Source organism: Pseudoliparis swirei, chromosome 1, assembly GCF_029220125.1.
Source record: "Pseudoliparis swirei isolate HS2019 ecotype Mariana Trench chromosome 1, NWPU_hadal_v1, whole genome shotgun sequence".
Taxonomy (NCBI): domain Eukaryota; kingdom Metazoa; phylum Chordata; class Actinopteri; order Perciformes; family Liparidae; genus Pseudoliparis; species Pseudoliparis swirei.
This window is the reverse complement of record NC_079388.1, coordinates 12613163-12625742: the sequence shown is the minus strand read 5'-3', so window position 1 is coordinate 12625742 and position 12580 is coordinate 12613163. Positions and strand designations below refer to the sequence as shown.

Below are 12580 nucleotides of genomic sequence, written 5' to 3'. Positions count from 1 at the left end.
GGGGGGGTATACGCTTACAGTATAAGTATAGGCCTATTTAATCTTTTTTTTGTTTTACTTGTTTTAAAATCGAAGCTCAAACAGGGTATTATGAACATATGTTATTCATTTTAATGTGAATTTTGTCCGTCTTTTATTTATCCGCAGTTGAAGAATTGTGTTTTGCATTTTGTTGCACTTGTGAGAGGATCCTTCAAGAGCCACGAGTTGGGATTATGAGGAAATACATTTTCAAAAACAAGGGACATGAGCTCACACCCTGCCTCCCTTGCTTGTTGTGGTTCTATTGGACTTTTAAAAAAAATGTTATTTATTTTGTTTGGTGTTAAGATGAAAGCGTCCTTTAGTATTATTTGACACCTCTGCGATCTTTGTGTGGGGACAAGGTTGGTCGGAAGCTAGCCCCACGGCCCTTCACCAGCCCTTACATGTAGTCAGAAGCTCCCCAGCAGCATCATGTTGCCATTAGGCTATGTTTCCGTTTCTTCTTCTTCAAGGAGGTGTTTTATTTTCTCAGCGAATGTAAATCAATCAGTCATGCAATAACGGTGGAAAGAAGGACAAACATTAGCATTTTCCTTTCTTGAAGAAAAAAAGATCATCAATTTACTTTTTTTCGATGCCATACATTCCTCGCTGCTCCAATTCGAAGAAATAAATAAAAATAATTGAAATATAATTTCAGCCAACCTCGTACTTTTAATTTAGACACAACAGAAACATTTCACACGATCACAAAATGAAATACAAGACAGTTTCCTAAATAATAATGTTTAAATACTTTTCTAGTTTTCCAATTATTACATTTAGTTATTGCTGTTATATATTTCAAGACTGTATACAATTGTCAAGGTGATAACAATAAAAGAGAAAACATGTTTTTAGACATTGGAAAAAAGAATACAATTTGAATAGTTTAATAAACCATTGATCCTAATTGATACTATTTATACATCTGTATAATATCTATGCATCCAAAAACACATGAAACCAGTCGCCACATTTAATATTCAATCACCGAAAAGGAAATGGTTGCATATTTAGTCAATATTGAATTAAAGCTTGTTTTTCTCTCTCCTCCTCTTGATTCGACGTGAAGAAAAGTCTCGGGTGGCCTTTTCACCTCCTCTCATCTGCGTGGGCACATCCATATTAATAAAAATGTCACACTGGCCCTTCTGGAGATTCTGCAAGAAGACAACAAGCTAAATGAGAAATCGTTATAAAAAAATATTCCCTGATATGTGCAGTCAGTCAAATGCGTTCAGAGAGGATATAGAAGATAAAGCAGAATCGTAACGGGGCTTATTTGTGTCATTATATTACACATTTGCAGATGCCAGCGTGAAGCCGCTCAACGCGTCTCGTGGATGAATACAGCAAAAACAGCAAAGCAAATTATTAGTGTAAAGCTGAACAATGGGTTTGAATCCCGTCTGGTCTATTTTGTTCAGATGAAAGGCCCGCAGACAAATTATTATACTTAGTGTTATCTATTTAAAAAAATTGAATTCCCTATTCATTGTTTGCAGTAATTCAAAGCATTGATGGAAAAAAATACACCCAAAATACCTGTTTTGTATATCTGCCTTTTTTTTATTTATTTTTTTACCATGCATGACTTTTCTCTTGAAACAAAACCTTTTCCTACCATGTTTACTTTGTGTGCGTATGCCTTTATGTAACTGCAGTATAGTTTGGTCTCATCTGCCCCATAAATACTGTTCAGCACTACATCTGATTGATATAAGAGGGCAATGACATTAGTAACCCTGACATATGGTTAGCAGGGAAACCTAGAACAATTGAACCATGCATGGTGTGTCCCAGTAAAGAAAAAAAACGGATGCACTGAGTATTCCTGCATCCAACACACACACACGCGCACACATGCACACGCATGCACAGCAAGACGCTGATTTGACCCATATGCGCATGCAGGTAGCACATAAATAACGTTTTAACTAAGATAAGGTGCATATTTCTTTCATTGCATTACAAACCGTGGGAAAGTGATCTTAAATCAATCCTGCTGTAAAGACAAGTGTGTGGGACATACTGGGCTCCACTAAATGCCGCCACCCACTCCTTTCCTTGCACACAAAGCCTGCGCGTAATTCCCCCCCCCCCCAAAAAGCCATCCATCTCTTCCCCTAGCAACTCCTTCCTACATCACACGCTCTGGTCCGCTCACAAACCTGCAGCTCTACCAAAACGACCAAAAATGCGTGTCTTTTTTTGTAAATGCGATCACAATTCAAAAAGATAAAAGCCAGGTGGAGAAGCTGCTTCGCCCTACTCACCGTTGGCGCATTACCGCCTCCACAAAAAAGGAAATGGTCGCATCTTGTGTCGATGGATTCTTATTTATCTTATAAAAGATCCCTCCAGCGACAGCCAGACTACAACTGCGAGCAGAGACTGGTTCTAATCTGAGTGGCCGCAGTGTTTCTCGCCGCTTCCTGGCTGCATTTGATCCGGGGGAGAGTTAGAAGCCTTAAATGTGTTGTGAGGGCACCGAGCTGTCAGACCTTTTGGCGAGTAAGATTGATCGCGCACAGGCTTCCAGGACTCTTTGTTTGGTATATAAGCAACAAACCGAGAGAGGCCTACCACTTCTCTTCTTCCCCTCTCTTAGTCACCGTCATATATTTTTTAAATGAAAATACATGTACTGCTTGACGAAAAACATCCCAAATGTGTCTCTCGCAGATTATTCCGGAAGGGCTATGAAACAAAACACTGCAGGTTATCGCCCTTCAATAACAATTATATTTACACAATAACACTGCAAATGGATTCATTGCAACTGGTCGATTCTAAACTTGTTTAGCTTTATTACAAAAATGTATTGATACTGGAAATACAGTGAGATGTTTTCCCCCAGCATTGCATTTAATCCCATTAATCCCTCCCAGTCTCGTGGTTGTATGTCCACTATTAACATGAATATGCATCCTTAACATTAGGAACATATTTAAAATAATTATAATTATAGCATACTTTGGTTATCGAAAACAGTGACTGTTACCAACCATAACATAAATAAATCGGGTTTGTATAGCATGGTGTTCTTTGTTGTGCACCTGCATGACCTCGTTATAAAATCAACCTTTGTGGAATAAACGAAACATTGTATGCTTTAATATACATATACATATATATATATATAGAGGCCACATACATAGCCCAAAATAAAACAATGTTCATGACTACACATGCATAGACTCATGCGTGTGGGTCTTTTTTTCTTTTTCACAAGTTTCTGGACCTGAGCTTTAAATGTTAAACAGCTGTTATGGGATGAAATGGTCTGGACGTGTCATACCCGTCACTATTAACTTAATGGATGGGCTTTTTATTGCTACACATGTCGATGGGTGCACTGCATATTTCATTATTATGCGTCTTTAAAGAATCACATATACTCTGGAGTCCACACTCACAGAACCGACTGGATTATTGGGGGTTGTCTCTGTCCAGTTCAGTCTCAATATCAGTTTTTGGTTTATGGTGATTTTTTTTCACCTCTGAAGTCTGACTCTTGCCTATATGAATAGCCACTGGCGTGAAATGTGTGAGTGTGAGTCTCTGTGTGCGTCTGTGTGTGTCTGTGGTGGGGGGCGTTCTCGACTGACATCCTCAAACAATACGAGAAAGAGGAGTGCACGAATCCGCGCACCCTATGCTGGTCTCCTTCCCTGTAATAGTGAGCGTCAGCCATTCTTAAAAAACACATTTTGTAGCTTAGTGGACTGGACTGGAAGGGCGAGAGGAGGATAAACTGAGACGACAAAGATGTAAATAAAAAACAGTCGTCCCCCAGCTGATCGAGGCGTTCTTCATCAGCGTTTTTGGATCAATCAGGCAGACAGTGGCTCCTTTTGATTAAACTCCAAATTGTCATTGGGCAGAGGTAATCATGTGACAGGCAATTCGGTCCAATTTCAACCTTGTCTCCATGAATTCAATAGTTTAATAGTAGCTCGGTCCCCACACGGCCGTAATCAGTGATATAGAATAAAAAACACCACCAGGATATTTTTTAATGACTTTTTTTTCCTCGTCCTCACTGAGCCGCAACATTTATAAAAATACGCGTGCAAACTTTCCTCGGCTCTCAGGGAGCGGAGATGAATTACGAATTCGAACGAGAGAGCGGTTTTATCAATAGTCAGCCGTCGCTTGCTGAGTGCCTGACATCTTTCCCCCTTGTCGCTGATTCATTTCAAAGTTCATCAATCAAGTGCTCGACGCTTTCACGCCCGACACTGATTCCTCCTCCCTTTGAGCAGACCATTCCTAGCTTGAATCCGGGCAGCCATCCGCGGCACGACCGGCCCAGACACAGCCCCGACGGATGCAGCTCGCTGCCCACCGCCTCCTTACCCCCGGAGTACCCCTGGATGCGGGAGAAGAAAGCCTCCAAGAGGAACCACCTGCCAACATCCACCGCTACCACCATATCCAATGGACACGAGTGCTTTTCTCCAAAAGGTGGGTGATTTCAAAACACCGGAACACTTTACTGCAAAAAGTGTTTTCCTATCTGTTGCTAAATGCGAGCTCGGTAACTATACGCGCAAGCCTTTCCTAAAACTAAAGAACAAATATGCTAGATTATTGTGATACATATTGTGGTTATTGCTTCGCTGTGATTGTGGATGAAGCAAGAACGAAGAAAAAAACAGTTTGGGTAAAAGTTTGGTGAGATGATTTATTCCCCTAGCCGTAGGAGAGTTTTGATGTGTGACAGTAATGAAGAGTGATGGAGTGCCGTAGCCGAGGAGGGCAGCTGGAGCATTCATTAGTATCCCACACCAGCGTGGACCTCACTGCTTTTAGTGCACCGTGTTTGCTTCACGCTCACGCTAGACGTTATTTTGTGTGTAAAACAATCTGATGAGTATCTCTCTGCCCTAATGATTTTTAGGATAAATCGAGTACGAGCTATACGCTTGGGTCACTCGCTCCAGCGGCCATTTTGCTGCAGCGCGTATAGTGAGCCACTCTCTGGTGGTTTGTGATAGCCTTAATGTTAGATTCAGGAGCAGCGGGTTTATGTAACTCTGGTGTCCTGCGTTTTTTAATCCCGTGCTACCCGTGATGTTTATTTTCCAGGCTCGCCTGAGATTGTGGAGAGCGGTGGGGGAGGAGGGGGCTCCCGCCGGCTGAGGACAGCGTACACCAACACACAGCTGCTGGAGCTGGAGAAGGAGTTCCACTTCAACAAGTATCTGTGCCGGCCGAGGAGAGTGGAAATAGCGGCCCTGCTGGACCTGACGGAGAGGCAGGTCAAAGTGTGGTTCCAGAACCGGCGCATGAAGCACAAGAGGCAGAACCAGAGCAAGGAGAACCACAACGGGGAGGGCAAAGGGCCGTGCCCAGAGGACGGCATCCACAGCGACGAGGACGACGAGGGCCCCCTGTACGAGCGGAGCGGGGCCCTGCTGGAGAGAGATACCTGCTCCTTTCAGAATAACTCTCTCGGCTCCACGCAGCAGCTCCACAATAGCGAGTCTATGAGCTTTGCTGCTGCGCCGCTGAACAGCAATGACAAAAATCTCAAACATTTTCCCAACCCGTCACCCACTGTTCTGAGCTGCATGTCAACAATGGGCCCAGGCTCGGCATCTGGCCTGGACAATGGCGACAGTCCCCCGGCCCTGGATGTTTCTATACACGATTTTCAACCTTTCTCCTCGGATTCCTGCCTACAGCTCTCCGATGCAGCCTCTCCGAGTTTATCGGAGTCTCTGGACAGCTCCGTGGACATTTCTGCGGACAGCTTCTATTTTTTCTCGGAGTCCCTAACTACAATCGACCTGCAGCATCTGAACTATTAACTGAAATCAATCACAAATGCTTCCTTTTTTCTTCTTCCTTTGGGACAATAAATATCAGGTTTCGATGCTATTAACTCTGCTGTTATTTGTATATTCGGCACATTTATTCTATTGATATTTGACATGACGATTAATAAGGTAAGGATGAAATTGAATCACTGAAATAGCTCTAATCACACGTGGCTTGTAATTTACATAACAAATTGTTCTCTCGGAATGGAAATTATGAGTGTTTGTGAATAATTACACAATATTAGGCCTATGGAACCTGGTCATTTTATTTTTGTATAGCTTCCAATGTCTTGGATATTTTTGTTAGAATACAATTAACTTGCTACAATCCCTTTCTTCTGATGTTTTGAGTCATTTCTTATTCAATTTACAGATGTACTATTTTAGCTTGACCTATTTGTGTATAAATTATGCAAAATAAAAGAACTAGGGCATGAAAAGATAGAGACGGTATGCAAATTCAACAACAGGTTGGTAATGAATACAAATATTCTAGATCGCGTTGAGTTGTGAAAGCACACACCTCATTTACATTGGATTTTAATAGAATTTAATTTCAACATAATGCATTGGTTTTAAATAGTTCACTGAAACCTAATATGTCGGTCTTTTTATAAAAGTAATGCTAAGGCCGACACGGTTTTAATTTCAAACTTTGGTGCTAAAACTTTTTTTTAAAACGTAAAATTACTTTTAAATATCTGCTAATTAGCATTATATCGATTGATGCATAATGAAGCATTTGTTTTGCTGCAATTATTAATTTGTTTTCCCTTAGATTTACACAGACATGTTGGCATTATATTTGAAGTTGCCACATCCAGAAACCCTAATGCAGATTATTTTTATTTCCACCTTCAAACGTTCATACTATGGAGAGTAAAAGCAAACACGCATCGTAACATGACAGGGCTCTTCACATCGGGTGCATGTTGCAGGCGAATACCCGAGCCACGTTTGCCTTCAGGAGCTCATAAATCACTCCGTGGCATGAATGAGACGGACATTAAGGAGACCAATTGTGGCGTAATGTGCACAAATAAAACCTCACTTACATTTTCATACGGGACTCCCCAATTCCTGTGCTAGAAAAGGGACTGAGTCCCCGCGTGCGTTGGGCAATAATTCATTTTTATAGCTTCTTTAAAAACGACTGTGGCTCGGGAACAGCGGCAGCGCGCGTGCAGGAGCAGGCTGCTCGGGTTATGAGGCTGCACTCGCTCCCTCATATAGCTCCAGCTCAAAACAGACGACTTTTAGACTGTGATATATATTCATCAAAACATATTTACTAAATATAAGCTTCGGAGTGGAGATCATTGAGCAATATCTGTCTTTTTTTCTTATCATGAGAGTTTGTGCATTTTAAGGGGGATTTTTTTGTAATACATTGTTTGGAGTTCTGTAAGAATGGGAAGTCTGAAGTTCAATATAGGGATTATGGATGCTCTTGCTCTATTGTATTACACTTGAGCTGATTTATGGGAATCAGTTATTAGCTCATGCACACAGCTTGACTTAATGGGTTTTTCCAGTGCACTTGAACGCAGCGTTCTGTGTAACAAGAGCAAAAACAACCACTGGTTGCGACGCCGGCCTGTACGGATCGATTCAGAATGTCACGTGTGATATGAACACACTGAGTGTTCAGCAGCGGTTTATTGAATAACCTGGAAGCCATAAGAAGCCTGGTTTAACAGAAGGCTGGTTTGTGTGTGCGTGCGTGCGTGCGTGCGTGCGTGCGTGCGTGCGTGTGTGTGTGTGTGTGTGTGTTTAAAGAGGGGTATCGGAGTAAGAAGGGGGGTGGCAGATACTCTACACTCCTGCACTCCAGCAACCAGTGACTAGCGGCGGGGCCAGCATAACCAAATCATTCCAAGACAGCGCGCCTTTTCTGCTCCCATGTGTTCACACAAAGAGCCAGAAAGCTCCGAGGCCTGGCGAAGTTTCCGCAGGCAGTCGAGGCAGGATCTCCTGCGCCCACTCACTATACTGTTGCAGAGGCAGCTGGGAAGACCAAGAGGAGGGAGGAGGGGCTCATACTGACCCCAATGCGCTGTGGGGGTTTTTCACTGGTGGGAAGTTTGCATCACCTCCTCACTTTCTTTAATGTTCCATGAGTTTGAAGCAGCTAAAAATCGTTTAGTACGTATAGGTAATTTCTATGTATGCTGTTTTCATTTAAATCAGACACACCAGACTACAACTCCGATACAAGAAACACATTTTCAAATTGGGTACTTATAGAAGTACATAACTATTAGCAGGTAAAGAGCAGAATGTGCCCTCCCAATGTTGCCGAATCACTTAGCTTATACTTTATTATCAGGTTATTACAACGGATCACGTGCAAGCACCATTTGAATACTGCAGCAGGTCGAGGTGCTTCTAAATGTATTGGTTTACTGTCATGGACTAGTCAGTTCAGCCTAAAATGTTCTTCTGTCTGTCTGAACACATGTGGAAAACATATTGGGTGTTTAACCACAGACGACCGTTGGGGGCGCTCACCCATCCGTGTGATCCCCCTCCCCTCCTCCTTTCCTCCTTATTTCTCCCCTCCTCTTTCTTTTCCTTCCTCAGTGAGAGGTTGCCTCAGCACTCTGCTATCGACACACTGCAGCTCTCTCTCTCTCTCTCTCTCTCTCTCTCTCTCTCTCTCTCTCTCTCTCTCTCTCTCTCTCTCTCTCTCTCTCTCTCTCTCTCTCTCTCTCTCTCTCTCTCTCTCTCCTTTTTTTCAGGGCAGCTATTCGCCATTAATTCCAAGCAATAAAGCAACAGCTTTATTTGATGAACTTAACAGGATAATCAGCCCACAGTCGCACCTCGGGCTGTATATGTGTGCATTAGCTCGGGCCTCACATTATCAGATCATGTGATCACTTAATGAATACATGTGGGAGTGAAATGAGAGTAGATGGCAGACCCTATGACCCCGGGAGAGAAAACATTAATACTAAATCATCTTAATGTTTAATAGATTTCCTTGTCGTTACATCACCTGTGACCTCCCAGCAAGTACTGAAAAGATGCCAAACATTTCTAATGCGACCTTGATGGGGAACACAGTTATTAGAACACTCTCTTTGACTAAACTCGAGTACTTTTTGTATGCCAGGAGAGAAACCCTCACTGTCACACTGTGAACATATTTGCTGAGCAAATCCCTCATGGTGTTGAAGCGTGAAACACTTTGCATTGGAATGGGACACTGATGGCACATATCCCGTGGCAGTGGCACACACGCGCGCACACACACACGCACACACAAACACACACACACACGAACACACGCCCCGCACACGCACAGACACACACGTGCACGCACACACACTGAGCCATCCATCCATCCGGGAGAGAATGACACAATTATACATATGACTTCACGGTTGTTACGCGCGGGCGCGTACAGGCACGCAATAAGGACATGCGCACAACCGCGTGCGCGCACCAACACGCACAGACAACTGTTCCCCTCTCTATTCCAAAAATACCGTAAGCTACCTGGGGTCAGAGTGCTAGGTCGTCCTCGTGGAGGGGTTGCCGAGGGTGAAGCGTTAATCTTTCCCCGGACGGGAGCGCGTGCCGCGGGGGGTTAGAAGAGGACGTGTTTGCCCGTTCGCCGCTCTTCATGCGACCCGGGAGCTGTCCACCGCCGTCTGCCTCCCTGCTCATTGTTTGCACGGCCAATACATTAGTGGCGACGCGCGTCACCTTGATCGACGAGCGCCTGGAATTTAAATAGCCACTCAAACACCAATCTGTCACCGGCTAAAGGGATAAGGACAAGTACCTTACTGGCTGACCCGGGCCCACGTGACAGCACCCGTTCATTGATATCGGCCCGTGCGCCCCCTCCCTCCTCTGATATGGACACAGAAAAGGTAAAGGTTGGCACGGTCACTTGGGGTAAGAGGAGAGAGAGAGCGAGAGAGAGAGGAATAGATCAGAGGGTGTCTGTAGAGCGGACAGTCCCTCGGTCCCAGTAGAACAATGCTACAATGAGCAGCTTCTTAGACTACTCGGTGATGAGCGGTGAAGGTGGCTCATGCTCTGTCAGGGCTTTCCACTCGGACCACGGGATTACAACTTTCCAGTCCTGTGCAGTCACTGTCAACAATTGCGGGACTGATGATCGCTTCATGGGGAGCAGGGCTTCACCTGACGGCGTCCCTCATCAGCCGGGGTCATACCAGTCTAATGCGAACACTCTGGGTCTCGCCTATGGGGCCCATCCGGCCTGCAGCTCCAGCTTTGGACCCCAAAGTTTCTGTGCTACGTATAACCATTACGCGCTCAACCAGGAAGTAGACTCCACCGCGGGATTCCCCCAGTGCAGCCCACTAATGTACTCGGGTAACATTTCCTCCTCCATGGTCGCTCAGCATCGCCAAGGTTACAGTGCCGCCCCCTTGGGTCAGCTGCAGTATGCCCACGCTGCCTACGGCGGCGGGCACGAGCAAGCAGCCCCTTTTCCTCGGTGCTCCAACTCGCTGTCACCACTGCAGGCAGCTCACCTGGACGCTTGCTGTTCACCTCTGTCTGAGGGCGCATCTTCTGCACAGACCTTCGACTGGATGAAAGTCAAGAGGAACCCTCCAAAAACAGGTGCGTGCCATTGTGTGCAGTGGCACCAATGTGTTCGTCGAACACACTGGCTTAAGTTATCCAAACTCTTAAAATGTAAGTGGTCAGAAAATGTTGGTAGATATTTGGACACACTGGGAAACCAGCACATGTTGTGGAGTTACATGTGGATACTTTATTGACACTTGTTGCGATTGAGCCTCGATTATAATCATGTTATCTTGTGGGAGAAGACAGAGGGATGGAAATACTTCTTATTGGACAATAAAGTTCCACACATGCTGCGTTATTACAGCATATGGAGACACTAACAGTTAGTCTAATGACTACATGTTGTGATCATGAGAACATATGGGTCACTTGTTTGTCTCCAAGTTCACGGTGATGTGTTTCTTTGTCTGCAGGTAGGTCTGGGGAGTACGGTTATGGGGGTCAGCTGAACACGGTGCGAACCAACTTCACCACCAAGCAGCTGACGGAGCTGGAAAAGGAGTTCCACTTCAACAAGTACCTGACACGTGCGCGGCGCGTTGAGATCGCAGCTGCGCTGCAGCTGAATGAGACTCAAGTGAAAATCTGGTTCCAGAACCGGAGGATGAAGCAGAAGAAGAGAGAGAAAGAAGGTCTGCTGTCGGCCAAAGCGCCAACCTCAGATCCGAGAGAGAGCAGTCAAGAGAAAATAGAGGATGGAGCATCAGAGAAGTCCATTTCAGCCCCCTCTACTCCGTCCCCAACATCCTCCACGGTGTCTGATCCTTACTCTTCCAACTAAGAACCAATTGGCCCCTTTCCTCTTCGGGTCATGGCGGCCTGTGTCTACCAAAGCTCGAGCCATGCAGTGTATGAAAGCCAGAGTCCTGGTTGATGACAAATGGATATGTAGGATGAATTAATGCACTATGTGAAACTTTGGACAATTTGGACCATTTCTGTGTTATACATTTGTTTTATATTGTGTTTTGTTTACGGAAGAATGGCGACATTGTTGTCCAAACAAATTTATGGTGATGGTTTAAATGTGTCCACTTTCTTTTGAAATGTTGACGTTAAATCGGCGTTGCACCACGACTATATGGTACAAAAGATATCCTGCTCCTTCCTCACACCTGCTCCTGACCAGTGAGGCTGAATGTGCCATGCATGCAGTGTTAATTCACAACATGCACACACAAACAAATACCTCAAATGTCCCAAAGGTGTGGGGGATTCCACTGGATGTGCTCAATATAGGCATCACACAATCAAAGAGATGACCTATAGTTTATTAATCGTAATAGAGTGCACTGCAGTATCTCCTTAATCACTATCACCTCTGTGTTTAGTGCCTGTGTGTTTGTGTGTCGCGGCTGTTTGGATGTCTATTGTGTGAGATTCGCATGATGCGTAATGCTTTCATGTTTTACTAGCGGGGCGCTGAGTTGTATCAGTTGGGGAACTGGTCATGTAAGGCCATGTATGTTCCAGGCTTTTATCTGTTGTATATTTATTCCAGTGGAGCACAATATGTTCTGTCCAGAGAGACGTTTACGGGTCAATCATGTGTATTAAAGTGCGTTTTCCTCGAAACAACTATCCCTTTGTGTCATTGCTGATGGGAGACATAGGAATTTAAAAATATATATACGCAAATAAGACCTTTATTCTAGCTCCTCGGACATGGAAAGAAATCACTGTCCATTTCCCCCTCGTTTGAGAAGCTGCATGTGTCTCTTTTGGCACCACAGATTCTCTCAATGTATGCGGCCGCGCGCGCCGCCGTCCCCGGGGTAACGAGTTATTGGCATAATAAAGGCATGTTTATCCGCGCAGGAGATGAGAGCGCGGATGTCAGCGTCATTTGTGATGACAACCTTATCGAGCTCTTGGCTTATTGAGGGGACAAAAAAGAAACTCTATCGATTAAAACATAGAGGTTAGGCTATTGACAAGGATGGGGCCCCACTGGCCCTGTCAGCGCTAACTCCTCCGTTCCCCAAGTCACACGGAGGTGTCATCTTCCACACCTGATGACAAGATGGACAGTGAAAACTTGCAGCACTCCATGTCGCACAGTCAGCTACACAGATTAGCCTTTTCAATTATTTCAGTATCCGTTATATTTACGCCTGATTTGTTAATCTGCTCCTTTTAAGAGT

General features: G+C 44.6%; 2 protein-coding genes across 3 annotated transcripts in view; both read left to right on the top strand.

The window, feature by feature from the left end:
- LOC130193914 (homeobox protein Hox-A2a) overlaps positions 1-6188 on the top strand; it is a 35630-nt gene extending 29442 nt beyond the window's left edge. Inside the window, exons 2-3 of one of the 2 annotated variants that reach the window (XM_056414851.1) lie at positions 4296-4497; positions 5122-6188. In XM_056414851.1, the coding sequence (XP_056270826.1) occupies positions 4407-4497; positions 5122-5846 (816 nt within the window). In that variant the 5' untranslated portion in view covers positions 4296-4406 and the 3' untranslated portion in view covers positions 5847-6188. Of the gene's footprint in view, positions 1-20; positions 4498-5121 lie in introns of those variants that run through there. The other variant, XM_056414783.1, reaches the window with a different exon arrangement.
- Positions 6189-9853: 3665 nt separating this feature from the next.
- hoxa1a (homeobox A1a) lies at positions 9854-11217 on the top strand. The gene is made up of 2 exons (XM_056415034.1): positions 9854-10466; positions 10850-11217. The coding sequence occupies exons 1-2, from the start codon at positions 9860-9862 to the stop codon at positions 11215-11217; spliced, it is 975 nt and encodes a 324-aa protein (XP_056271009.1). The 5' UTR covers positions 9854-9859.
- Positions 11218-12580: the final 1363 nt, after the last annotated feature.

What these genes read in the sequence shown, in the direction of transcription:
- hoxa1a (XM_056415034.1), top strand. Translation starts at nt 9,860, where the DNA reads ATGAGCAGCTTCTTAGACTACTCGGTGATGAGCGGTGAAGGTGGCTCA. An exon ending in GAGGAACCCTCCAAAAACAG is followed by an intron (nt 10,467 to 10,849) that starts GTGCGTGCCATT and finishes CTTTGTCTGCAG; the next exon opens with GTAGGTCTGGGGAGTACGGT.